The sequence below is a fragment of the Lacerta agilis genome, chromosome 1, assembly GCF_009819535.1.
Source record: "Lacerta agilis isolate rLacAgi1 chromosome 1, rLacAgi1.pri, whole genome shotgun sequence".
NCBI lineage: Eukaryota > Metazoa > Chordata > Lepidosauria > Squamata > Lacertidae > Lacerta > Lacerta agilis.
In genome coordinates, this window is record NC_046312.1 from 42,601,448 (window position 1) to 42,629,177 (window position 27,730).

At 45.2% G+C, this 27,730-nt stretch overlaps 1 protein-coding gene across 1 annotated transcript in view; it reads right to left on the reverse strand.

The window, feature by feature from the left end:
- Positions 1–27,149, reverse strand: part of LOC117061562 (cytosolic phospholipase A2 epsilon-like) — a 41,928-nt gene extending 14,779 nt beyond the window's left edge. Inside the window, exons 1-10 of the mRNA XM_033174450.1 lie at positions 27,035–27,149; positions 21,539–21,611; positions 12,420–12,556; positions 11,043–11,174; positions 7,919–7,959; positions 6,832–6,934; positions 4,544–4,585; positions 2,490–2,544; positions 1,706–1,863; positions 753–830 (exon numbers count right to left, since the gene is read on the reverse strand). Coding sequence (XP_033030341.1) covers positions 753–830; positions 1,706–1,863; positions 2,490–2,544; positions 4,544–4,585; positions 6,832–6,934; positions 7,919–7,959; positions 11,043–11,174; positions 12,420–12,556; positions 21,539–21,611; positions 27,035–27,061 — 846 coding nt within the window. The 5' untranslated portion in view covers positions 27,062–27,149. The remainder of the gene's footprint in view (positions 1–752; positions 831–1,705; positions 1,864–2,489; positions 2,545–4,543; positions 4,586–6,831; positions 6,935–7,918; positions 7,960–11,042; positions 11,175–12,419; positions 12,557–21,538; positions 21,612–27,034) is intronic.
- Between the last annotated feature and the right edge of the window lie 581 nt (positions 27,150–27,730).

A 27,730-nucleotide genomic window follows, 5' to 3' on the forward strand; every position in this document is an offset into this window, starting at 1 on the left:
ATAAAAAGTCTGTTTTCAAATCAAGCAAATTAAATAAATATGTACTGTCCTGGTTTGAGTGATAATGAAAGTATGGATTGGTTTACACCATAATTTATGGCAGGCAGGAAATTGTGAAACTGTCTTATCCATGTGCCTTGCATGTGGTGCTGAAAGGTGCCAAAAGCATTAACATAATTCAGACTCTAGGTAAAGGTAAAGGGACCCCTGACCATCAGGTCCAGTCGTGTCCGACTCTGGGGTTGCGGCGCTCATCTCGCTCTATAGGCCGAGGGAGCCGGCGTTTGTCCGCAGACAGCTTCCGGGTCATGTGGCCAGCATGACAAAGCCGCTTTCTGGCGAACCAGAGCAGCGCACGGAAACGCCGTTTACCTTCCCGCTGGAGCGGTCCCTATTTACCTACTTGCACTTTGACGTGCTTTCGAACTGCTAGGTGGGCAGGAGCTGGGACCAAGCAACGGGAGCTCACCCCGTGGCAGGGATTCGAACCGCCGACCTTCTGATCAGCTAGCCCTAGACTCTGTGGTTTAACCCACAGCGCCACCTGGGTCCCTCAATTCAGACTCTAGCTAAATATAAATCAGATAATGTGGGCTACACTCATAGGAAAGCTTTACCTCAAGTGAATGGCAAGAAAGAGTTAACATGGGATGGTTTTTCTTGGGGTGAATGCACTCAATATTGTCCCATTATTATTTTTTAAGTGTTGATGTGGGGTTTTTTTGTCCCTAGAAGTCAATAGGAAGTCTCACCGGTGGTATTGTCACTTGCTCTTGGATAGGAAGAGTGTTCAGGGGAACAGTTGCTGACTCATTCGTCTCTGGGGAGGCCTGCATATAAAATGAAATTTATCACTAGGAGAAAATCATTTAAAGCAGTTGATATTTTCTTTCAGGGACTTCTGAGAGCCAGTGTGGTGTAGTGGTTAAGAGCGGTGGACTCGTAATCTGGGGAACTGGGTTCGTGTCTCCACTCCTCCACATGCTGGGTGACCTTGGGCTAGTCACACTTCTCTGAAGTCTCTCAGCCCCACTCACCTCACAGAGTGTCTTTTGTGGGGGGGGGGAGGAGAACGTTAGCCGCTTTGAGACTCCTTCGGGTAGTGAAAAGCGGGATATCAAATCCAAACTCTTATTCTTCTGAGGCTAAAACTAGGAACCAGCTGCTCGGTGGTAAACCATGAGGGTAAAGTGTCTCCCTGGGCACTTGAAGCAGTGGCAGAAGAAGGGGGCAGGGGAGAGGCCACCCCGGGTGCCAGCCTGGGGGGTGACATCGCTGTGGGCGGGCACGCCCCCCTTGGGACACTCGCTTGGGTGGTCGCCGCCCCATTGGCACAATGCTCACGCGGGCGACGTGTCACGCCCCCCACATGCGATGTGCCATGCCCCCGCCGCCCCGGGTACCGAAGCCCATTCCTCCGCGACTGACTTGAGGAGTTCCCAGTTACTGTACTGAAATGTCCTGGCCCACCCAAGACTGGCCACTGGCTCTCCTCACCAGGAAGGGCTTGCCTATAAAAGTTTCCAGTACAGGCTGGCAAGCATAGTCTTGCCCAGCACTGACTGATTGTGCCTCTTGGGGTGTCCTCTGGCTTCACTGCCTCAGCTCTCACCCCGGTGTCTCCTGGCTCCTACCTGACGAATGTCTGTGGCTCAGCCTCCCCTCAGCCTTATTATGGAGACAAAAAAAACAAAACCCAACATACCGTAAGAAGCTGTCTCCTCGGCAGTTCAATATTCAATTCTGATTGGTTATATTTAACGTAGTGAAATTTAGCAGGAGCAGCGCGGCAAAGCCAGGTGCGCAACGTGAGGTTTTGAGCTTCTTCATGGGATCCTCCCACGGAAAGAGTGAATTTTCTTTCTATAGAAAGGTGGTGGTGGGGAAGCATTACAGAGATCTATATATTAATAATCCCTCCAAAAAATATTGATTTAAAATAAGTTTTCATAAATAGTCTATAGATGCTGGAAGTAGTCTGGGACCCACTGTACCCTTTTTGCGAATGGAAAGTCACCTCCTGTTTGCAGAAGTGATGGCAGTGCAATAGAGGAGAACCCTCACAAAAGGGGGAAAGGAGGCAGTACTCAAATTTCCTCCAACCCACTGCAGCAGATTTTGAAGGAATCAGGGGAAAGGAGAGGCCACTGAAAGATATTTCCCGCCAGGGCCAGCAGGGTCCCCTATCAGGTAGAGCCGTGTTTCCCAAACTTGGGTCTCCAGCTTGGGTCTCCAGAGAGGCAAACAAATCACCAGCTAGTTCTTATTTTATTATATTACATATACACATGGAAAGCTGCCATATACCATTATCACACCATTGGTCCATCTAGCTCTTTATTGTTCATACTGGCTGGCAGCAGTTCTCTGGGGCTTCAGACAGGAGATTACCCCAACGATACCTTGGGATGCCAGAGATTGAACTGGGTATACCACTGCCCCCCCACTAAACTAAGGCACTCCCCCAGCCCCAATTAAAAATTGCCTACCTGTTTTCCTTCTTCCCCCATCTATTTGAACTTCCAAACAGGCAACTTCACGCGCCTGTAAAGGATAAAAATTAAAATCAAAGAGTGAATGTAGAACAAATATACATTTTTTATGCCGCAGCCTGGTTTTGCTATGTAAGGCGCTATCATGAAATCTAACTGATGCAAATGTAATAAACTTGGGTTTAATTTTAGCCACAGCCAGTCCCCACACTTAAACCTTCCAGGTCAAAGGTTATGTGTTCAGGTAGATTTAACTCTGGCTTCTCTGAGTACTATATGCAATGTAGCATTACATAAAATGTAATCTCTCTTATAAATTTATTGAATTATTTGCTCATCCACAATGAGCCAAGCAAATAGGATGCAACTGAAAAGACTGTTAGGAAAGGAACAAAATTCAGGGGAAGTCAAGGTCAGGGAATGAATTTATTGATGGATGTTCACACCTATGGGAAAAATATTACCACAGCACTTGGGGGACTTTATTACTGTGGAAACAAATCCTGCCCCCTGCCTCCGATACTAGATGGCCCAACCCCCAAAAGAAAGGAATTCTAGACTGCCTTGCAGTATACAGACTCCCTCTCCACTACCACAGAAATAGTTTTGGAATCTAGAATAGAAAGAAAGCAGATACACTGCCTGCCCATCGTAGTGATGAGCATTTTGCCCATGAAGGAACAATCGAAAACCTCTGGATTGCTTCAGTGACAAACTAGTTACTGCCTTCTGGTGAGCATGGGCCATGCTTATGCCAACTTTGAACCTACAGAGGTGGTTTAAGATCAGCCCTTCAGCTGTGCAGTGATCCCACCTTCTAAGTATGGAGAAAGGCTGAAGGTTGTTTCCAAGGCACCTGGAATGCCTCAGCCACACAAGACCAAGGTCAGAATGGTGGGGTTTGCTTGAATGCTTCTGGGGAAAGGCACCTTGCATTCCTTTGCTTAGTAGCCCTTGGGCAAGGAGACTCTCACCCACCCACTCTTTCCTAGGGAAAGACTGGGGCAGGGTGGGTGACTTAGAGACTGCTACTTGAAGGCACCTTGAGCACCTTCAAGCAGCAGTGTCTAAGCTCAACATTAGGGAGGTGATAGCAGGAGACCTGTTGGGAGAAATGAGGGGCTGCCGAGCACAATCTTTGGCTTGACTAGTAAAGGTAAAGGTAAAGGGACCCCTGACCATTAGGTCTAGTCGTGTCCGACTCTGGGGTTGCAGCCCTCATCTCGCGTTACTGGCCAAGGGAGCCGGCGTACAGCTTCCGGGTCATGTGGCCAGCATGACAAAGCCACTTCTGGCGAACCAGAGCAACGCATGGAAACGCCGTTTACCTTCCCACCGGAGCGGTACCTATTTATCTACTTGCACTTTGATGTGCTTTCGAACTGCTAGGTGGGCAGGAGCTGGGACCAAGCCTGACTAGTAAAGTAGCCCAAATTGTAGGTTCCTTTACAAGGATTTCTCTTCTGTCAATCTACCGGCAATATCCATTAGGGCAGGAGTGGGGGAAGCTGTTGATATCCAGCTCCCATAAGCCCCAGCCAGTATGGGTAATTGCCAGGGATGATGGGAGTTGTAGTCCAACAACACCCCTCAGCTCAGCAGTTCCTCACCCCTGCACCAACAATGTAACACAGTTTTATAGTTATGAATATTCTGCCAGCACATGTTGGAGTCTGTTAAATTCACTAGGCAGCACAAGGGGGGAAGTTAGGCACAGAGAAGCTTAAATCAACTGTCATGTCCCAATCTCAGTGTTTTAGGAAGCTTCAATATGAAGGTGGCAGGTATAGCATGCTTTGATTTTTACCACTTGGTGGCACTCATCTGATGGTGGAGTGCCAGGTGGAGTGTAGAAACTGTAGCCAAGCTTCTCTGTTCCAGTCTGAGCTTCCTCACCTTGGGGGAATTGAGTGGGGCGAGCTAAGCAGCACAAATTCCAGTTCCAGCTTGTCATGCACAGGAAAGTTGTGTTTAGGTGTTCAGAATTTGAGCGCCTGCACTTTATAGCCTTAGCTCTACTAGCTGGTCAAATAAGGAATTAATAAACTTACCACCAAAACTCCATTAGTAAAAATCTTCTCTGGGACATCCGGCTGAGAGGGAAAAGAAAAGAAAATTATACCCTTCCAGTAACTGTAAGGGTGGCATTTTATTTGCATTTTGTTTTCTCATTCGTTGGCAGTTGTGTCTTTTGTGGCTTCCTAGTGGCTCCACAATTTGTTTGGCACAGCCAAATATCCACAAAACCAGACCAAGAAGGGACATGGGCAGCATCCTGAATTGGCCTGGGAGTTCTTCAGGTACATTGGAAGCTGCCTGATACTGAGTATTGTCAGGGGCAGAGGAAGCCTCCTTGGTACCCGGGGTGGTGACCGGAGGCATCCCTGGGGGCGGGGCATTGTGACGTCACGTTGTGACATCACGACGCACTGTCACTGAGGCTCCGCCCCAGCCGCAGGGAGAAAAGCCATTTAAAAAAAAAAAAAGGCAAGCAGGGGCGAGGAGGGCCAGCAAGGATGGGGGGGTGTCACCCTTGTGACATCCCTCCTCCTCGCTGGCCACCCCGGTCCCGGGGAGAAAAGCTGTTTTTAAAAAAGAAAAGCAAAGGCAAGCAGCCTGCTTGCGTTGCCTTTTTTTTTTTTTAAGGGCTTTTCGCCCCGCAGCAGGGCAGAGCCGCCCGCAGGGGTGAGGAGGGCCAACAAGGATGGGGGGTGTCACCCTCCTTGCTGGCTGCCCCGGCAGCGGGGAGAAAAGCCCTTTAATTTTTTTTTTTTAAAAAAAGGAAAGCAGGCACCGGCGGCTGGCTAAGCCAGCCACCGCGCACCGCCGCTGATTGCGGGGGGGGGGTGCCCCCACCCCTGGGCGCTGCTCAGGGCGGCCTGCTCCCCGCCCCCCCCTCACTACGCCCCTAAGTATTGTCTGTGCTGACTGACAGCAGCTCTCCAGGTTTCAGACAGGGGGCATTCCCAGTCCTACTTGGAGATGCTGGAGACCTTCTGCATGCCAAGCAGATGCTCTACCCCTGAGCTGCAGCCCTTCCCCAGGAATGGTGTCCTTTCCAGTGTGGGGAGGGGTATGAGTTCAGGAGGATGCCCAAGACAGCAAACAACAGGAGAGAGGGGGGGATGCCAGGAAATGGGGAGCCTCTCTGAAATGCTCATTCCAGAGGACACTTCAGTGTGAGGGGCCTAAAGGAAAGCTGGAAAAGCAATTAAACAAGCAGACTTCCAAGCAACGTGGAACATCTGACTAAACCAATTGCATCAAGTTCTGAAGTAACAAAAACTCAGGACAAGCAGATTATGAGGCGAATCTCCCTTCCTGGGAACAACCATATGGTGGACGAGACTTGAGCGCATGGCTGGCATATGCTACAAATTGGAGCTCTGCGCTCTGAGGCAACCCCTGGACCACCTGTCTCTCACTGGCATCTCTCCACACCATACTTACACATATGACAGCTCCGGTGCACAAACATAGCTTCCCCACCCACTAGAGCAGATTTTCCATTCATTTAGATCAGGGGTCCTCAAAGTTTTTAAACAGGGGGCGGGTTCACTGTCCCTCAGACACTGTCGGGGGCTGGGCTATAGTTTGAAAAAAATATAACCAAATTCCTATACACACTGCCCATATTTTATTGGTAGTGCAAAAAAAGGAGAAACAATACAATATTTAAAATAAAGAACAATTTTAATCAACAAACTTATAAGTACAGTGGTACCTCTGGTTGCGAATGGGATCCATTCCGGAGGCCCATTCGCAACATGAAAAGAACGGAACCTGAAGCGCCGAATCTGTGCATGTGCATGGCACGATTCGGTGCTTCTGCGCACGCACGAAGCACGATTTAGCACTTCTGTGCATGCGCAAAGCGCCGAACCCGGAAGTAACCCGTTCTGGTACTTCCAGGTTCAGCGCGTTCGTATCCCGTGACGAACACAACCCACAGCGGAAGCAACCAGAGGTATGACTGAATTTCAATGGGAAGTATGGGCCTACTTTTGGCTAATGAGATGGTCAATATCCGGTTCCATATTTGTCACTGCTAGCCAGCTGTCAGCAGTAATGCAAATGGTCAGTGCTCATGCCGTATTTTCATTTCATATGAAATATATACATACACCCATATACATACACTCCATATCTAGATACTAAAAGGAGACACAATCGGGGGTCAACCCCAGCCCTGGGCAGCAGGGATCACAGCAGAGGGGGCCTACTCTATCTCCTCCTTTCTCCCCTCTCCCCTAGCCCCTCCCCTCCCCCTGCTTTCCTTTCCAGGCCAGTTCCGCGCTCGCTGAGGGACCCGGGCTCAGCACATCAGTGCCAGCTCTACCAATGAAAGGCCCCGTGCCGCGATGAGGTAAACGCTGACACTGCCTTTCATTGGTAGAGCCGCCGCCGCGCTCCCAAGAGGGAAGCCAAGTGCTCCCGTTACACTTTTGGGCACGGGGACTCAGATTGGCTACAGGAGCTTCCTGCAGCCAACCAGAAGCTGCGGAAGCATCGCCACCTGCCCAGTCAGTCCCCATGCGGTGAGGCATCCGTAGCTTCTTTTCAAGGAAACGCCTCGCCTCACCAGGTTTACCTCAGCGTGCAGGGACTGACTGAGTGGGCGGCAGGGTCCGCAGGCCAGATTTACGAGCCTCGTGAGCTGGATCCAGCCCATGGACAGTAGTTTGAAGACCCCTGATTTAGATAAAAGAAGAAGTTGTATGTACAAGAATGATACACAGAGTTGTCTCTCCATGGAAGTGAACAGAGAAGACTGGTTGTACAGGAGCCCTATACAATGCTGCAGAGCAGTGTTTCCCAACCTTGGATCTCCAGTTGCTTTCAGACTACAATTCCCATAATCTCTGACCATTGGCCTTGCTAGCTAGGGATGATGGGAGGTGTAGTCCAAAAACAGCTAGAGATCCAAGGTTGGGAAACACTGCAGTAGAACATGCAAGGCTCTGGATTAGGAATATCATGGCACATGCTGTGCAGGAGATCTTCTCCCTGATCTCTAGTTTTCTGTATGCAATGAGTTTTATATGGACCATCCAGTCACAAGGTTTCTCCATCTGTCGACTGAGGTGAAACAGTAAAGGAGTAGTTCTATCTTGCAATCTCCTTGATGAAATATTCCTGGTCTTCAATAGCCTCCTTATAAATAGCCAGTGCTGAGGGCCTTTAGCAAATGCTACAATATCCCCATCCATATGTTAGCCCCTGCTATGCCACATCGATCCTTCAGTGACCATTATTGCCCCAATAACAGAATATGAATACACACCACCAGCAACACCTAGTTAGATATAGATTAAAGGTTTTGTGCCAAGAGAGATACAAGGCAAGCTCTTTGTCAATACTGCATTTTATTTTATTTTTTGCATGGCAGTTTTGTTAACAGTATATGCAACAATAATTGTTCTTACCTGCTCTCCATTGTGAATTCAACTTCTAGTTCCTCCTTACCCTGAAAGTTTAAAAAGCAAAAACAATAATGCATGTTCACACATTCCCTTGAATAATAAACCCCATTTCACACATAGTCAAGTGATGGGTAGTCCATGCCCTGAGTTGGGATATTCATGCTATGGAAGACTAGAGCATAATATTCCATAGGAGCTAGAACCCTGCCAACCAGGGTTACAACTCGCTTCTGCAACTCAGAAGTCCACATCAAGAGTGGAAGGCATGGGGGCAGGACTGAGAAGCCAAGTCACCTCAGAGGCAGCTTGGATGGAAGGACCTGACAATTTTGGTTTTCTCAGTTTCTCATCTTTCCAGTCATAAATCCAGTTTCTCCACATTTCTGCTGAAACTTGTGTATTATTTTTTAATCCTCTTGGAAATTTGGTTGGCATTTTAGTGTGGATTTCTGCTAATAAACACATTTTTTAATGGTTTCCCCTAAAAATGAGCATTTTGCAAGCAATTTCGCCTAAAAATAAGCATTTTGGTAAAGATTCTTCAGCTGTCCCTAGGCTACACCTCTCAGGTCCACTGTGGAAGCCATTGACCAGGGGGTGGGTGGGATCCTACTAATGAAAGGCCGTGTTGATGTGCCTTGCCTGATAATGTCCCAAGACAGCTAGCTCTCCATACCAAGCAGCTTTGGCTGCAGTCCCACTCAGGGGAAAATATGGAACTCAAATTCCTTTAATTTCAGTCAAAAACAATTAGCCACATTTAATTCAATGGGACTTGGGTGTGACTAGCACTCTTTGGATTTGGGTCCTGGTGTACATTGCCCTGTCTGGACTGGACTCAGGTGTTTAAAGAAATACACATACTGTTCATACTTTACATGGTTGATATGCGAATCACTGGTGTATTCAGCATCAAATTGTTCAGTTCTATTCAATTAGGTCAGAACAGAGATATGTACTCCTCTATAGGTGGGTGATTTGTTTATCAACAGCCACTGCTGCTGTGAAGGGTCAACAAGCTCATTTTGCATACATTTAAGATCTCACTATATTGTCAGTTACAGGTAGGTAGCCGTGTTGGTCTGCCGTAGTCGAAACAAAATAAAAAATAAAAAAAATCTTCCAGTAGCACCTTAGAGACCAACTAAGTTTGTTATTGGTATGAGCTTTCGTGTGCATGCACACTTCTTCAGGTACCATTGTCACAGTTAAGTAATGCTAAAAACTAACCACAGTTGTTGTGAAGGGTTGTTGTTGTTGTTCAGTCGTGTCCGACTCTTCATGACCCCATGGACCAGAGCACGCCAGGCACGCCTATCCTTCACTGCCTCTCGCAGTTTGGCCAAACTCATGTTAGTAGCTTCGAGAACACTGTCCAACCATCTCATCCTCTGCCGTCCCCTTCTCCTTGTGCCCTCCATCTTTCCCAACATCAGGGTCTTTTCCAGGGAGTCTTCTCTTCTCAAGAGGTGGCCAGAGTACTGGAGCCTCAAGTTCAGGATCTGTCCTTCTAGTGAGCACTCAGGGCTGATTTCTTTAAGAATGGATAGGTTTTATCTTCTTGCAGTCCATGGGACTCTCAAGAGTCTCCTCCAGCACCATAATTCAAAAGCATCAATTCTTCAGCGATCAGCCTTCTTTATAGTCCAGCTCTCACTTCCGTACATTACTACTGGGAAAACCATAGCTTTAACTATACAGACCTTTGTCGGCAAGGTGATGTCTTTGCTTTTTAAGATGCTGTCTAGGTTTGTCATTGCTTTTCTCCCAAGAAGCAGGTGTCTTCTAATTTCATGTCACCATCTGCAGTGATCATGGAACACAAGAAAGTAAAATCTCTCACTGCCTCCATTTCTTCCCCTTCTATTTGCCAGGAGGTGATGGGACCAGTGGCCATGATCTTAGTTTTTTTGATGTTGAGCTTCAGACCATATTTTGCTCTCTCCTCTTTCACCCTCATTAAAAGGTTCTTTAATTCCTCCTCACTTTCTGCCATCAAGGTTGTATCATCAGCATATCTGAGGTTGTTGATATTTTTCCCCTCAATCTTAATTCCGGTTTGGGATTCATCCAGCCCAGCCTTTCGCATGATGAATTCTGCATATAAATTAAATAAGCAGGGAGACAATATACAGCCTTGTCGTACTCCTTTCCCAATTTTGAACCAATCAGTTATTCCATATCCAGTTCTAACTGTAGTCTTGTCCCACATAGAGATTTCTCAGGAGACGGATGAGGTGATCAGGCACTCCCATTTCTTTAAGCACTTGCCATAGTTTGCTGTGTCGACACAGTCAAATGCTTTTGCGTAGTCCTATGAAGCAGAAGTAAATGTTTTTCTGGAACTCTCTAGCCTTTCTCCATAATCCAGCACATGTTTGCCATTTGGTTCTCTGGTTCCTCTGCCCTTCTAAATCCAGCTTGCACTTCTGGGAGTTTCTCAGTCCACATACTGCTTAAGCCTGCCTTGTAGAATTTGTGAAGTTGTGAAGGGTAGGTTTGCATAATTTTAAACTAACTGAATTATCAGGCTATACTTTTTCCACTCCATTGCCATTTAATCTAACCTTTAGATTATATTATTTTTCCTTTACACCCATGTATGTATATATGTTTCTCTGTACGTTCTCTCTCTCTCCTCTCTCTCTCTCTCTCTCTCTCTCTTCAGCATCTAAAGAAACACACTCTAGTTCACAAATGCTTATGCTGTGATAAAATTTGTCAGTCTTTAAGTTGCCACCAAACTCTTTTGTCGCTGTCTATGTACAGTGGTTAATTTGTTCCGGAGGTCCATTCTTAAGCTGAAACCGTTCTTATCCTGAGGTGCGCTTTCGCTAATGGGGTTTCCTGCTGTGTGCGTGCCTCTGGCATGTGATTTTCATTCACAACCTGGGGCAAAGTTCGCAACCAGGAACCGCTACTTCTGGGTTAGCGGAGCTGTAACCTGAAGCGTTTGTAACCAGAAGCATTCATAACCAGAGGTAGCACTGTATTCAAAGCAAGTGTCATTCTTTTATATGGTACCATTGCTTAATAGCTGAAAGGCGACTTCATTGAAAATTGAGAGAAATGTGTGTTTGTTTTCCACACATTGTCACACAGCCTGCTTTTTACTTGCAGTACTCACCTTTGGATTCAGCTGAAAGCTCAGGCGGGTTGTTTCACCAAGTTGGATTTTAGAAACATCAAAGAAAACAGTGAGGAGATGGTCGTCTGCAGTAAGCTTATCTTCATCAGTAACTTTAAGCTCCAGAATGTTCTAGAGAAGCCAGAGAAGAACTTTAGAATCTCTCATAGACTAGCCTCTCTCTCTAGGGGCACCTCATCCAGGGACGAGGAGTGGGGACTTCAGTACCACCAAAGACCCAAAGAGCTCACAATTGAGCCGCTGATGCCCCCCCACCCAGACCGAACTCAGGGCTGGCCCTACCAATAGTCAGAGTGAAGCAGTACTTCAGGTGGCAAATGCTGTGTGAACAGGAAGCAATGAAAAGGTGTCAGTGGATGAGCTGTATGCACACCGCATGGCTTGCCCGCAACCCATAAGTGACTGCTGCCTTCAGCTGTGGTGAATAAAATTGTCCCCCCACCTAGTGCTGAAGGATTCAGTGTCAATCCACTGTCCTTCAGCTTCAAATGGGTCTTTGCGCCTCAGGCATCAGAATGTATTGTGCTGCCCTTTCTGGACCTTCTTCCCCGTGATCCAGACTCTCCCTCTTCATTCGTAACCCCTCAAAAGCAGATGGGCCAGCAAGACATCCACAGCCATTGGAGGGGGCTTATCCAACAGCCATAGGATTTCAATAGCAGGGTTTTCTCAGGAGGAGGGAGAAGCCAAAGAAGGACGTATTGTGATCCAGAAGATTACCAAGAAAACAGACGAGCTGCCTAAGAGGATATAAACCTTTCCCAATCTTTCCTGGGCCTTTGCTGGGACAACAACTTAATTTATCTTAGTGCCAGCTATGAATTTAACCTTCATCCAGCTTGGATTTGCCCTGCTCCCGAGTATGAGGAACTGTTGACAGACCCAACCAAGGCCCCCTGACTGGTATAACCATCCTCACAATGCTGAAGTTGTTTGTCACAGTCACACGCCTCACCCCAGAGGTGAGGATGGGAAATCAGTGACCCTTCAGATATTGTTGGTCTCCAACTCCCGTCAGCCACAGCCAGTATGGTCAATGGTCAAAGATTATGGATTGTAGTCAAACAACATCTGAAGGGCTATAGGTTCAAGAGGTCAATTCAGGGGTAATTCCTGTTCTAACTTTTAACTGTTTAATATTGTGTATGTGTCATCTCCCAGAAAGTAGAACAGTCCTGTTTGTATGGATGTTAACAAGTGGGAAGAGAAATAAATATTGGGAGTATCTCCATAGTGATGTCTCATTAGTTATGGCCCTGCTTTTAAGTGACTTCTCTGCAGTTCCCAGTCCTCTGCTTCTGTGATTGCCTAAATAAGTAGCAATTCCTGTTTAAGATCGTTGACACAGCTCCTTACCTTTACTTCATTCTGAATCCTAAAGTGAAACGTTTCATTCCACACTGGGTCTTTGTTGTCCTTCACGGTCTGGGTCCTTGTCTTTTTCACTGAAGCAGTCGGCAGACACAAAGTCACGTAGCAATCAGACTGGGTTACTATTGCAAAAGATGTGATTTTTTAGTGATAAAATAGCAATATGCAACTCGTAAGTATTTACAGTGCAAGCCTAAGCATGATAAATTTTGGAATGACTCCAAATGATTTCTGGTGAGTCTCCTTTTGAGTAAATATGCTTAGGATTTAACAACCAGTGCGGTGTTTAAGCTGTGCTTATTATATATAAATTCAGATATTCATGTCAGGTTGAATACAGGGTTTTCTGGCAGAAATAACCACTACTATGCACACAATCCAATTGGGACCTTAGCGCAGGATGGAATTTTAGCACTTGGTCCCCCCCCAAAAAAATAAATCCTGAGCTGGATGATTTGCATTTCAGGAGTGTTGCCCCAGTCTAAGTTGGGTTCATGGTGAGAGATAATGGCTCAGGCCCCTATATTTTCCATGCCAAAATCCCCATCTGGATTAGGAATTGGGGGGGGAGTAGTAGAGCGTTCTGGCGATTTTTGTAAGGAAAATTCTGCAAACAGCATTATCAATGTCACACATAATTGGCCCTTTCATCACTTGTAAACAATACACTCAGCGCAATGCAGAGCAGCTTATATTTTATGGCATCACAAACACTGCCAAAGCTAGTAAATGAGGTACTAATTGTTCCTTGTACAAGCAGGGCTGGAGCTTTATTTTGGTGCATTCCCAGAAAGCAACCACATCTTAGTTCTAGATTAAGGAATGTTTGTCCTACACAGCACTTCAGACAATAGCAAGGAATTCATTACAAGAGATCACACATGTCAGGAGCCCTATATTCTTTTTCACCTGCAAATCCCCCCCCCCCCAAAAAAAAAATTAATGCAACAAACAAAATTAATTAACACAAACCCTGATGCCAAAGCTGTTGATTTAAATTAACAAAAAGAACTGGAGTAGAGCAGATCACCAAGTCCAACATTCTGATAGAGTTTGTGCTAAATAATAATTTTTAAAAAGCATTTGGGAGCACTTTCCATGCCGCTTCAATCCCTTTCAGTGAGAGGAGACCATAGCATGGAAATCATACTTGTCCAAAGCTACATGGAAAGCCATATTTGGAGGGGATGGAAGGGAGTAGCTCCATGCAGTAGCAAAACTTCTAACACTCTATCACAAGAAACCCTTTCATTCATAGCATCTATGGACTTGAAATAGTATTTTCAAAGAGCATCCATGGACTGGAAATTTCACTTTGAGGGATTATTTTGTTTTTATATTTTTCCTTTGTGTGTCGTGGTCCCCAAGCCACTCCTCAAATAACACACACTTCACACAGAAATTTAAGTTTAAGGTTTTCGGCATAATGTGAGTGGTTGCTTAGGCCAGTGTTTTTGACCACTGTTGCCTGGTGTGCCGTGGGAAAATTGAAAAATTACTTTATATATAGTCAACAGAGTTAAATTTTTTAACATTTTCTAATGGTGGTGTGCCTCGTGATTTTTTTCATGAAACAAGTGTGCCTTTGCCCAAAAAAGGTTGAAAAACACTGGCTTAGGCATTGGTTCCGACTATCTGTCCCCCGCCTGGGGACAGTCTGACATCCGCCCACTTTGCAGAAGTCAGTAAAGGGAAAACACTTTGGGGAGAGAATGGGGGGCCGAGGGCCTAGCCCTCACCTCTCTCCTACCTGCCCGCAGACTGTCTCACCAGAGTGGTGCATGCTCTGGTTATCTCCCGCTTGGACTACTGCAATGGGCTCTACGTGGGGCTAACTTTGAAGGTGACCCGGAAACTGCAATTAATCCAGAATGTGGCAGCTAGACTGGTGACTGGGAGCGGCTGCCGGGACCACATAACACCGGTCCTGAGAGATCTACATTGGCTCCCAGTACGTTTCCGAGCACAATTCAAAGTGTTGGTGCTGATCTTTAAAGCCCTAAATGGCCTCGGTCCTGTATACCTGAAGGAGCATCTCCACCCCCATCGTTCAGCCCGGACACTGAGATCCAACACCGAGGGCCTTCTGGCGGTTCCCTCACTGTGAGAAGCAAAGCTACAGGGAACCAGACAGAGGGCCTTCTCGGTAGTGGCACCCATCCTGTGGAACGCCCACCCATCAGAGGTCAAATAGATAAGCAACTACTTGACATTCAGAAAACACCTGAAGACAGCCATGTTTAGAGAAGTTTTTAATCTATGACATTTTAATGTATTTTATTATTTGTTGGAATCCGCCCAGAGTGGCTTGGGGGACCTAGCCAGATGGGCGGGGGGTACAAAAAATGATGATGATGATGATGATGTTCCCAGGGGCTCTTGCGTTGCCCTAACCCCTGACCAGGGGGTACGGACAAAAGCATGGTGAGCCCCTGGATTCTTTTAACGGAATTCCCTCCACAGCAGCAGCAGCAGCATTGGAGGGGCAGGCACAGCCAATCCTTACCCCTCCACCAACCAATTTAATAACCAATGCCTAACTGCATCCTTACAAGTTGTGACTAATTGCTACGCAGTAGGCGAAAACCAACTGGCACCAGCCAATCAGCCAAATGGAAAAATTCCTACCATGCCCCTGCCCCAAAAGCATACAACCCTATGACAGGCATAGCAAGGTCAACGCAAAAGCCTGAATTATAGGGAGGGAGGGCGGGTGATCCGATGCACCCAGCGAAGAGGGCCCCACGCTGCGTGCAAGGAGAATATATACTGCCTCTGGACTGTCCATCAAACATTGCAACATAAAAATCTCCCCAACAACCCGCAGAACCCAATCACATGCCTTGGCCATCTATCCGATCCCACCCAGCAACGGAGGGGTGTCTTGTTAGCCCCCACCGCAACACGTTTTTCTCCATGAAGAACTCGCTTTGCTTAACCGAAAATCAATAATAAGTTATTTTTTTTAAAAAAGAAATTGGAATCTACTCTTACCATTTAACTTGGCAGCATCTTATGTACTTTGTCTCTTGCTTCTATAATGAGTTTTATATGATTTCATGAGTTTAATCACTTTAACTGCTGCTGCTAAATTAGTCTGATCTTTCTGCATCTATGAGGCACTTTATCTTCCCACTGCTAAACTGAAATGTGTTTAGTTTGGTTTTATCTGGCTTTTGATACATTGCATTATCTTGGCTCCAGGGTTTTAGATTTATGCTCAGTTGTTTTCACTAGATGCTTGTGCAATTTTAAGTTGCATCAGCTCAGAAGGAAGAAAAGCACCCAACTGAGGTTATTACATGCAGGGGCGGATTCAGAAAAGGGAGGAGTGACAAGCTGGTTAAGAGTGAAAGGGAAGTTGAAGGTGATTCCTTCTTCTGCCGCTTCCCATCTGGTTATGGGAATTAATTTATAAATACCTTCTGATGTGAATATGTGGTCCCAATTGTTTTTTTTTTTTAAGCATTCCAAGGACTTCGAGGTTAGGCAACAACTAGCTGGTCACAAACGTACCTTTCTTGGGTGATTGCCCTGAAACTCCAGATATTTTTGGATATCACCAATTATCTGGATCCATTTAAATCTGGTTTCAGGCCTGGGTCCTTTGTGCACTGATGAATGATATGTTGAGAAAAGGATCGGGAGAGTGTGACTAAGCAAATCCTCAATTAACTCTTGGTGGCTGTGGATAGCATAGGACTATGGTATCATTCTGGACTGACTGTCTAGAATGAAAAATTGGGACTGTCTAGGATGAAGAGGGACCCAGGTGGAACTGTGGCTTAAACCACTGTGCCTAGGACTTGCTGATCAGAAGGTCGGCAGCTCGAATCCCTGCGACAGGGTGAGCTCCCGTTGCTCGGTCCCAGCTCCTGCCCACCTAGCAGTTCGAAAGCACGTCAAAGTGCAAGTAGATAAATAGGTACCGCTCCGGCGGGAAGGTAAACAGCGTTTCCGTGCACTGCTCTGGTTTACCAGAAGCAGCTTTGTCATGCTGGCCACATGACCCGGAAGCTGTACATCGGCTCTCTCAGCCAGTAACGCGAGATGAGCGCGGCAACCCCAGAGTCGGACATGACTGGACCTAATGGTCAGGGGTCCCTTTACCTTTATGGTGAAGATCCATGACCAGCAGATGTTGTGGAGACTAGAGAAAAAGATGAATAAGCTCAAAGGGGACCTGATAAGCCAGCAAAGGTCGAAGCGAGATTGAGCTCCTATATAGCCATTGCCAGCTCTTCCTCTGCCCAAACTTCTGTTGGGTCATCTCCCCATTCCCAGTTAGACCCTGATTGGATCTTTAGCCCACATGACTGCAGAATGTCATCAATGCTCACAGAATTTAGTATGGTCTTGTTGGAATTCTGTACTCCCAAAATCTGCATGTGGACAGAGGACAGCCTTGCTCTCCTGCCAACTGGGCTTCGGTGCCCTGCTATATATCCATTATGTTTGAATAGGACATACACCTGTGAAATCCAACACATGCCTACTAAACAGTGTTCCTGATATCCCAGATAAAATCCAGGGATGAACCTCACAATTGGTGTCTACATGTGTTGGATTTTAAGAGTGCATACAGCATATTCAAATGTTACACCCACAAATCAACAACTGGTGCCTTCAGAAGTGTGGCAGAGGCACTGAATGGATGGGGAAGGAAGAGATTGGAGAGAAGTAGCAAACTTATATCACTAACATATGTCTAGAGGGGCCAAGGTGCACCATATTACCAAAAAGGCCTGAACGAATAAGTCTAGGTTTCAAAGACAGACACTTGTGACTGGAACTAAACAGGTTTTGCAGCATGCAGCCTCATAGACATGTGGGTGGAAAGAAAGCTCAGTGATTTTCCCAGCTGACTTGGGACAACATTCCTTCCCAGTTCTCACGTATGTTGATGATCAATCTGATTGCAATCATGCAAGCAATACCTTGTCCATCCATCCACCCCTATGGTTCCCGTATAGAACAGCATCTCTTCCTGTTTTCCAATTCCTAATTCTTTTGTGTGTCATTAGTCAAGACTCAATAGGTGGGGTTCTTCTTCCTTTCCTCCGCCCAGACTTAGATCTTGGGTGCTGAGTAAAGCATACAGACTAACAATTAGTGGAATCTCAATCAGCCTGTAACATCAGAGTTCAGTAGTCCTCCTCTCAGGTATATCAGAGCTCTGAGACATAACTGTGGCAGTTGCTGTCATTTTTGCCAACAGCAGTGACAGACCCTGGGGTCTCAAATTTCAGCAGTTCTCTGTGTGTCACCAAAATGGGGGGGCAGCCTCTCATGCTGCATTCTAAATCATAGTTTGGCGCCCCTGAGGCTCTGCGCTCAGTGCGATCGAAATGGTCACACACGCCTAAATCTGCCTCCAGCAATAGTGTAAGGTCAGATGATCAGGAGGCCAGATATTTCAGATAATTGATGTTAATGTTATAAATTACAACCAGTGCTTAGGCAAAAGCACACACACAAAAAGTTAAACGCATTTGGCAATTCTTCCTGTGCCGTTTTTTTTAAAAAACAGGGCATCTTCATGTTGATTGCATTATCCCACCTAATGGGGATCATCACACAGCATGATACCATTATGAGCATGATACCATTATGATGCTACAGTGATGCCATGAAATACAGCTAATTTGTAGCTGCATGATGAGTGTGTCACTAAGCCATCTCAACAAAGGCAACCCTTCCTGCTTTTGTTCTCTGTCAATGGATGGATAGTTTTGCCACTATCAACACAACACCCTTAACATTGCTGATAAGTGATCAACACTTTCCGGCCAATTAAACATAATAATGTAAGTGCATAGGAATAGCCTGCTGGATCAAGCCAATGGCCCATCTACTCTAGCATTCCTGTTCTCAGTGACCAACCAGATGCCTGTAGGAAACCAGCAAGCAGGACATGAGCACAAGAGCACTCTTCCGTCCTGTGGTCTCCAGCAACTGGTATTCGGAAGCATGACTGCCTCTTACCATGGAAGCAGAGCATCAACATCACAGTCATCGATAGCCTTCTCCTCCATGAATTTGCCTCTTTCAAAGCCATCTTAATTGGTGGCCATCACTGTCTCCTGGGGGAGCGAGCGCCATAGTTTGATTATGTGCTGTGCAAAGAATAACTTTATTTTATCTGTCCTAAATCTTTTAACATTCTGCTTCTTTGGATGTCTGCAAGTTCTACTATTATGAGAGAGGGGGGGAAACTCCTGTCTATCTACTTTCTCAATGCCATGCAGGATTTTCTGAACTTCGATCACGTCACCGCTTACTCACCTTTTCTCTAAACTAAAAAGTCCTAAATGCTGCAACCATTCTTCATCAAGGAGCTGCTCCATCCCTGTTATCATTTTGGTTGCCCTTTTCTGAACCTTTTCCAATATCCTTTTTGAGGTGAGGCGAGGCAACCAGAACAGGACTTCAAATGTGGTCACACCATAGATTTGTATAATGGAATTTTGGTATTGGCAGTTTTATTTTCAATTCCTTTCCTAATTATCTCTAGCGTGTAATCTGCCTTTTTCATGGCTGCCGCCCACTGGGTTGACATCTTCTTTGAGCTATCTACTATGACCCCAAGGTCTCACTCCTGTTCTGTCACCTCCATTTAAGACCCCACAAGCATGTACATGAAATTAAGATATATATAGATATTTTTGCTCCAGCATGTATTACTTTACACTTGTTCATATAGAATTTCATTTGTCATTTTACTGTTAGAGTTGTACAACAAATACCCCTGCTCTGGACCTTGTGTAGAATTCAATTCACTCCACCACAAGAATGAATTTTATAGGCATTACTGCAGACCCAGTTTTAACACACTTCCTTCTTTGTAACATTTATATTTTGTAACTAAGTGATACATTGCAAAATAAGCAATGATTTCAGTTCCTATCTCCGCTCCCAAAGTGAGTATTAAGCATCTTTAGTAAATGAAGTTTCTCGTACAAGAGTGCCAAATGATAAAATATGTGGGGGGCCCCAGGTAAGCCCCACACTGCATAATCAGTCACATGATTGAATGGGAATGCCCATCAACTTTGTGGGGGCCTGGCCCCTCAAATATTTTATTGAGGGGGCCAAAGCCTCCATGGCCCCTAGGAGTTGGCTCCCAAGTCTCTATATCTCTCCAAAAAATGCACTGTGTCTGACTGATTGCTTCTGCCTGTTGCAAGAAGGTAAATAGACTTCCACAGGTTCTCTTTAGTTGTGTCTTGTGATCAGTCATGAGACGAGCCACAAGATGTTTGGCTCATTCACAATGGAAAAACACTACCTCTGTGCCTAAGGCAAAAAAAACAAAAAACAAACCCGGCTTCCCATACAGCATTTCTAATACAATACTCTTAAACACATTAAACTTATTAACATCAAGCTATAAGTACATATCTGTCATCCATCAATGGTTGTGGGAATAAAGAAGATGTTATGCTCCACTCAATTAAATTTAATAATTCTGCACAGCAAGATAAGTCAGATGTCCAGGACAAGCAGGTTGGTCCAACAGAGGCAGAGCTCTCTGGGAGGCAATCTGAGGGCTTTGCTTGTTGAATTGTGGAGCAGTGAGTTTCCAGCAGCCTATTTCTGTTCTGCCTGACAGAGACTGACAAGAGGATGGAGCCAACACTTCCAAGTGTAGCAGGTGGTGCATATGGCTATAGCCTCACATTGCAATTCACCAATAAATTTTAATTTCCAGCTCTTAGGTCAGCCTCAGTTAGCAAGAATACAGTTCCAGTCCTAAATCGTCCCAGTCCTAAATTGTATATAGTATCCCAGGCCATGAGATCATTTGTTTAATATTGTGTAATTTATTTTTTTCCCTCATAATCCTGTGAATCAGCAATGTCTTTCAATTTAGCTTTGAACTCAGATGCCAGCACCTTGCTATGTCAGCCTACCAGATGTTGCTAAAAACAAGCTTAATAACTTTCCATTTTAAAACATTCTGCATTAGATGTTATTTCAACTGCCCAAACAAGTTTACATTAATAAAGTCTTCTGCTTTCTTCTGGTTCTTATCACCTCACACTTTTTTCCATTTAGAGCTTGCTGCATTTTTTTTTTAAATGGCCAGGGCACATCCTTTCGAACCGATGCTCCCGTTTTACTGGCACAATTTGTTTGTGCAACACCTTCCTATTATTCATGATGCTAATCTGGCTTCTTCACATAAAATGAGGCTTGGAGATGTTGCTGATCACAAGCTTCCAGTAGCAATATACAAGAGACAACTTGCCATTGACTCCCGGAAATCCCACAGACATCAGAGACTATGCCACCATTATTTGGAGGTAAATGGTTTACAGGCAGCAGCTGAAATATCACCAAGTATGGTGGTATCTAACTAGTGACAGATGCCCACAGAGGCATTTTTATGTACTCTCCCAAGGCTGGGTATTTGTTAGAACTCCTGGAATAAAAATAAAGAGAAACAAGTAGAACCTGCAGCAAAACGTTGCCATGCGGAACACTGCAGTTTCAGCTGGCCAATCACACCCTTTTCCAGGAAACTCCATTCTATTTCCACTACCCCTGGTTTTCCTTCCACTTAGAGAAGACTCCCTGGAAAAGAACCTGATGTTGGGAAAGATGGAGGGCACAAGGAGAAGGGGACGACAGAGGACGAGGTGGTTGGACAGTGTTCTCAAAGCTACTAACATGAGTTTGACCAAACTGCAGGAGGCAGTGGATGACAGGAGTGCCTGGCATGCTCTGGTCCATGGGGTCACGAAGAGTCAGACACAACTAAACAACAACAACAATCCCCCAACAGTCCGCATCCTGTGATGACTGGGTATGCTTAGTTCTCACTGAGCTGTTCTTAAACTGAGGTACCAGTGTACTTTCAAATTGTATTTGCATAGGGCTGGGTGTAGTTTAGATCCTGCATAACACAACTTTTTCCTTCTATATGGCAATGTTTGAGCTAAGTTGGTTCTGCAAATGTAATTCTCTACTTGTACTGAATATAAATGCTGACTTGTGAGGCATGTATATAAAAATCATTCAGTGATGAGTATATTTGTATGATTATGACTCCAGGCTTCTTATAATGACAAGGAAGCTCTCAGAACAACCGAAATACTCACATAGGTCTGCCTTCCGGAGATTTTTCATTTTTATGACCTTTACGGTGAGAAGGCTGCAAGGAGCAGGTTCTGTCTGCAGAACAAAATCAAACATGAAGGATGGATTAACATTTAGCTTATTGTAGAGATGGCATCTAGCTGACTTTTGACATACCACAGAATGCAGAATCGCCCCCCTCCTCCAGCCTGGCATAGGAAAGGAGGAAGAAAAGCAAAATCGCAAGCCCATCCCAGCAAAAACTCACAGATACCTTGCTGCAATGAGGCATCTGTGTGTGCTGCTGCAGATGGATCTAGGATGGCACATGTTGGTTAGCTTCTCTCCTCCACTCCCATGTGTACCATGTGATGCACTGCATAGGTTTATAGTCCCCGGCACCTTCTACTATAGTTATAAAATAGTGATAATGCAGATACTATTTGCTGCCTGAGGCAAAGCACAATATTGTGTTTCCTCTCATTCCACATATGGAAGCCAACTGGACTAGAAACTGAATCTTACTTTAACATCAGGGTTTGCCACAAGTGAGGATAGAAGGCCAACATCTATTCATTGATTCAATTTATATCCTGCCTTTCCTCTCAAAGAAGCCCAGATTGACAATTTAGGAGGCACAAAGCAGGCTGCATGCCACAAACAGCTCCGTCCTTCAGCATTTGCAGTCTGAGGCAGCCTCCTCACTCTGTCTAATAGTAGGACAGGCCCTGATAACACAAAGGTCTTTGTGTTCCTAACCACTTTTTTTTAGTGGCATAGTAACCAAAAGGCCTTTGGTCTTCATCTTACACATTTCTGTCCAATTAATTTTTTTAATACAGTACAAAGACTCTTGCCGATTGTTGGAGAAATAAGCAGTCAGTTTCTGGGCTTCTTAAATAACTTTTCTTCACACATTCCTGCACAGACACAGGCAAAGCCAGACTAGGAGTTCATGACTGAGGTGAATCTGGTCCTTGCTCCAGAAATGTGCAAAAGCCTACTGAGGCATTCCCCTCCTCTAATATTTATTCTTCAATTTTATTGAAACAACTACAGATGCTTAGCTGAAGCCTCAAATGTATCTAAAGCACTGCAGTACAGGTGAAAAGCTTTGGCAACATGGAACTGTGAAGGAAAATAAGGACATTTTCCAATTAATCAATTATTTTACTATATCATGCCACATCTAGATGTTCATCATTTTCCAGAGTAACAAATCAAAATGGCACATCCAGGTTCCTGCCCCCAAGGAGCTTCCAATGTAAAAAAACAATACAGAAAAGAAAACCATTGAAGGGGAAGAAGATGGATTAGGGAACAATGTGTGCTTGGTTCAGTGCTTAGGCTTAGTTTCAGTAGGGCAAGGGTGAGTAACCCAAGGACCTCCAGATATTGCTGGACTAGGGCTCCCATCATTGCTGACCATTGACCAAGCTGGTTGTGGTGATGGGAGCTGGATTGTGTGCAGATTACCATCTTAAAATGCAGCTAGCTTGATCTTCTCAATTCAGATTGAAGCTGGTTTATGGGGGAATGCATCAAAATGCAGTATTTCCTATGCAATGAATGAAATAAATAAAGGTTCTGGCTAACATTATGTGTACAATGCTTCCCAAACCAGCAATGAGAGTGCACTATATGCAGATTAAACAGGAGTGTGTACACAGTCTTGGAGTCCAACAAGACGGAAGGCCCCTGCAATAGGGAACAGAGGTTCTGGGTATATGGGGCTAATGGGGCATCAGCTCCCTCAATATTTTGAAGCAGGGGGCCCATCCCACCCAATATTGAGGGGGCCAACATCCCCCACCACTGCCAGGCATTCTCTGCATGCCACAGCCCCTGCCTGGGAGCCTAGGAGCTGGGAGGGGGCTGGAACGAGTGAGGGCAAAGATCATCTTCCGTGCGTGCGTCTGGCCCCTGCCATGCACATGCTGCGGGGAGGAAGCCAAGCATGGAGCCCAGCAGCTGCATTCTGCCTCCTCCTCCCCACCTGGCACATGAGCACCAGCATTGCGGCAACAGGGACAGGATGCCCACATGGCCTGGTGGGGGCGGGCTAGGGTGGGATGTATCACATGACGCATCACATTATGCGCCCTCCCCAAATGTGGGGGGTAAGTCGGCGCCCCTGAAGGGGGATGTGAGGTAAAGGGCCAGAGGACAAGAGACAGTCACTCGAAGAGACCTTTCAGCTGCTTATTATTATTGCCTTCTCACTGAACAACCTAGGCCCAAAACCACATCACAGCAGATGCCATTTGCCACTGCCTTTTAGCAGCTGCCCAAATGAGCAGCTTTGGCTAGCAGACCATTTACTGACACAGCTGAGTTGGTCACACCTCGTCATGCACTGGAGGGAGGAGTTTTCAGCAAATAGCGTCCAAGTTCTTTGGCTATCTGGCCATGTGCTAAAAAGAACACTTTCCTCAGAATTTCTACAAATGTGTCACCAGAACAAGACCCTTGAAATATATATTTAACTCCACTTGTGAGGAAATGCAGTTAGAATTGTGGAAACTCTCCTGACCAGATAATAAACGCTGATTTCTCTCCAAAATCCTATAGAAGTTTCACCATATCTTGATGCATATTTCCCTCCCCCACCCAAACAAAGCACACATCTTGCCCAGAATTCTATCTTAGGCAATATTAGTCAGATGTGTGAAGTCCACCTGGAGAATTTCCACTTTCCTTAGAATCTCTGTAGATATTTTATTTCGAACCTTGAATTTCATTTTAAATGAACGCTGAGGAACCTCTGGACTGTGGGTCTAATTAGGGTCACTAGTCCTCTGCATTTGACCTGGGAGGCCATTTTGGCTAATCCAAGCAAACCTGCTGCTCTACGTGTTGGGCAGGTAAAGAGGTAGGTGGGCGAAACAGGGTTAACACATGAAGTTATGCAAGCCCCAAGCCGATATAACTTCAGAGAACTTCACACTTTTCATGTGATTATGTCTGATAAGGTATACAGGACAAGACTAGATCTCCCTGTGACTCAAAATGCAATCCGTTGAAAATATCTGTTATATATGCACAGATCAATGCCTTTGCACTATGATCCACCTGATACAGTGACTGTTGCCAGATAACTAAGAGCATTTGCAATATCCTGTGTGACTTCGTCACATGTCATTCTTTCTGCCAGTTGTGACACAACTCTGGGCTGCTCCAGCCAAGATAGTTTTCCTGGCAAGGGAGAGAGCCAGACACCTCCTATTTCCTGGCAGACAATGTATCCCATAATAGCTGTTGATGTGGAAGTTACTGAGGATGATGTGACAGCTACTGGAGTTTGGTATGAATGATGAGGCTGTTAATGATACCCAAGAAAGGTCAGGCAAACATTTAATTGTTATTTTTATGAGGGCTATTGAGCTTGGTGGGTTGCCAGCATGGTATAAAATATCCATTCTTGGCTCTTAAATCAGCCCAAAATCTGAGAAAGGTTTGTGCTCAGAGAAATGCATATTTACTTCATATTACCTAAAGTTCTGGTTAGCCCACCAAACCATTTGCCCTTGCCTATAACTATTGCAACAAGAGTGCTTCCCATCCATGTTCATATAGGCCACAGAAGCACTAGCCCTTCCTTGATGTCCTCTCCAGTGATGCTCTAAAAACTTCTGAGGTCCTTCAGACTTTTTCAAGGAGCTTTCACTAAGCATGTATAACTGCTTTGACAAATCAGTGGGCACCTGTAAGCTTCCACAAGCTGCTTTGCTCTTCAACCTGGCTGTAGCCAACATCATAGTTGAACCAATGACCAATTCCATTTTTCCCCCCTGCCAGCTCTATCTCTGATGCCTTTTACAGCTGCTCTGTTCAGTTGTTAGTGGCCTACACAGTGACTGGAGAGGCTGAGTTATCATATTGATAAAACCACAATGCATTGCTATGCAGCCAATTACCAACTTTCACCATGAGCCTAATCAATGGGGGCTAACCTACAGAATACAGAAGATGTCATGGATGTCATCCAGAAGGGTGACTGATCTCATTTTGTTTCTGAATAAGGTGAATTTGGATCCCCACCAGTACTCCATCAAATATACATATTTTGTAGAATTAACAGGTGGGCCACAGCTATTATTTTGATACAACTTGCCACTCATCATACTGTTATTTTATATGGCCAAAGCTAACCTGAGATATTATCCAATAGCATGGGGTGGGAGTGGTGGAAATATACATATAATGGTATAAATGGGCGGGGTATAAATAATAAATTATTATTATTATTATTATTATTATTATTATTATTATTATTATTATTATGTTATTAATGGTCCCCTCAACCCTTAAAAGTTCTGAGAAGTGCTATGCTCCAGGTGAGGCCTGGTGGAGATAAAGGTAAAGGTAAAGGGACACCTGACCATTAGCTCCAGTCGTGTCCGACTGTGGGGTTGCGGCGCTCATCTCACATTAATGGCCGAGGGAGCCGGCGTACAGTTTCCGGGAGCGGTACCTATTTATCTACTTGCACTTTGAGAGCTTTTGAACTGCTAGGTGGGCAGGAGCTGGGACCGAGCAACAGGAGCTCACCCCGTCACTGGGATTCGAACCGCCGACCTTCTGATCAGCAAGAACTCTTAAAATGACAACTTTGTGCACTCTAAGCAGTTTGGGAATAATTGGATCAGGAAAATGCATGGACTATGCTTTGAAGTAGTGGCCAGAAAGTGAAAGAAAAAGAAGAATAAATCAATTAAAAGAGGATAAACGCGGCTGCCTGTAGAGCATCAAGCCCCTGGGCATAACTTGTAATTATTTTGCTTTATAGTGCAACTCCTCCTCCACCACCCATGTTTATGGCAAACATAAGTACTCCCCTTGCTAATCTAAAAGTAACCTTTCTCACCATGCTGAAAATTCAGTTCCTGTGTGTTATTGGTAGATTTCTACATGTTTTTTAAACAGAAACACAAACGAAAGCTGAGAATTCTAAAGCATGAACGTCTAGTATTTGTTTTAATGTAACTTCAGCTTTGTATACACACAAAATCTGGAACTGCTGTTCTACACGGTGCTTTCCTCTGGAAAAAGAAACGTGACTTTTCCCTCAGTCAACTGCAAACTCTGCACTGCTCCCACACTGACAGCTTCATATTATACAGTTCTGGAGGGATAGGATGCATCATCAAGTATACCTGGCCCACAAACACGAGCTCTGTGAATATTTCATGACTGCTACATAAACTGTGTTCTAGTTGACAAGAGCTCATCACTGCCTCAAGAGCTTTAACCCTTCTCACACTTTCAGCCCAGCCACAGTCTGAGTGGATCTTTATGAATTAAACCTTTCGTGGGAATCTGGCCATTTTCTTAGCCAGCACTTATTGATCAAGATGAAGGTATAGCCCACAGATGCCTAAGAAGCAATGTTCTACAAAGCTGGAGATAGCAGAGAATAAGCATACTAAAGAATCTTTGCAAAGACAAATCCCTACTTACAGTGCCCAGTCAGCTAAACAAATAAAATGGATCTGAGTTGGTATTCTCCAGCTCCTTACCTGTTGTTTGCTTGAAAATGCCCCCATTGTGGCCCTGGTCTGCTAGATTCCACAACAGTTTCCCAGCAGGCAGCAATGGCTAAAGCAAGTTTACAGCCTTTAAACTCAGGAGTTGTTGAGCAGGTGTTTTACGATCTAACTCACAGCTCCACCCCTGCTTAATTTCTCTCAATGTGTTGCAATCTGTTTCATTAAACTCATATGCTAAGAGCAGTGATCAAATGCACTAGAAGTCTACTTGCAACTTTCCTGAATACAAGACGGAGGGAATTGGAGACAAACCCCTTAGCATCGGACTAACAGCAATAAACTGACTAACTTTTTTAGTTTGGGAGAGGGGGGAAAGGACCCAGAAAGGATGTGAAGATGACATGCTAGATTGAGATATTTAGGAATTTTATGTCACATTACCCTGGTTTCTGTGATTTCATCTGTGTGGCAAGTTCTATAACCCCCCCCCCTAGTGTAACGTTTAGAAGTTCTTAGGTGGTGTGCACCCATCCTGTGACAAAATCCAAACCCCCATTTCTCTGGTGCTTGCTGAAGTGGGGGGGGGGGCAGCAATACTCTCACAATTGCTAATGATTTCCTGTATTTTGTATTTTGGCAGCAGTGGCAGCAACTGAGCCATCATTGCCCAAAGCCACTTTTTCAAACCAAAAGAAAAAGGACCAGATAATATTGCTGCTGCTGCTG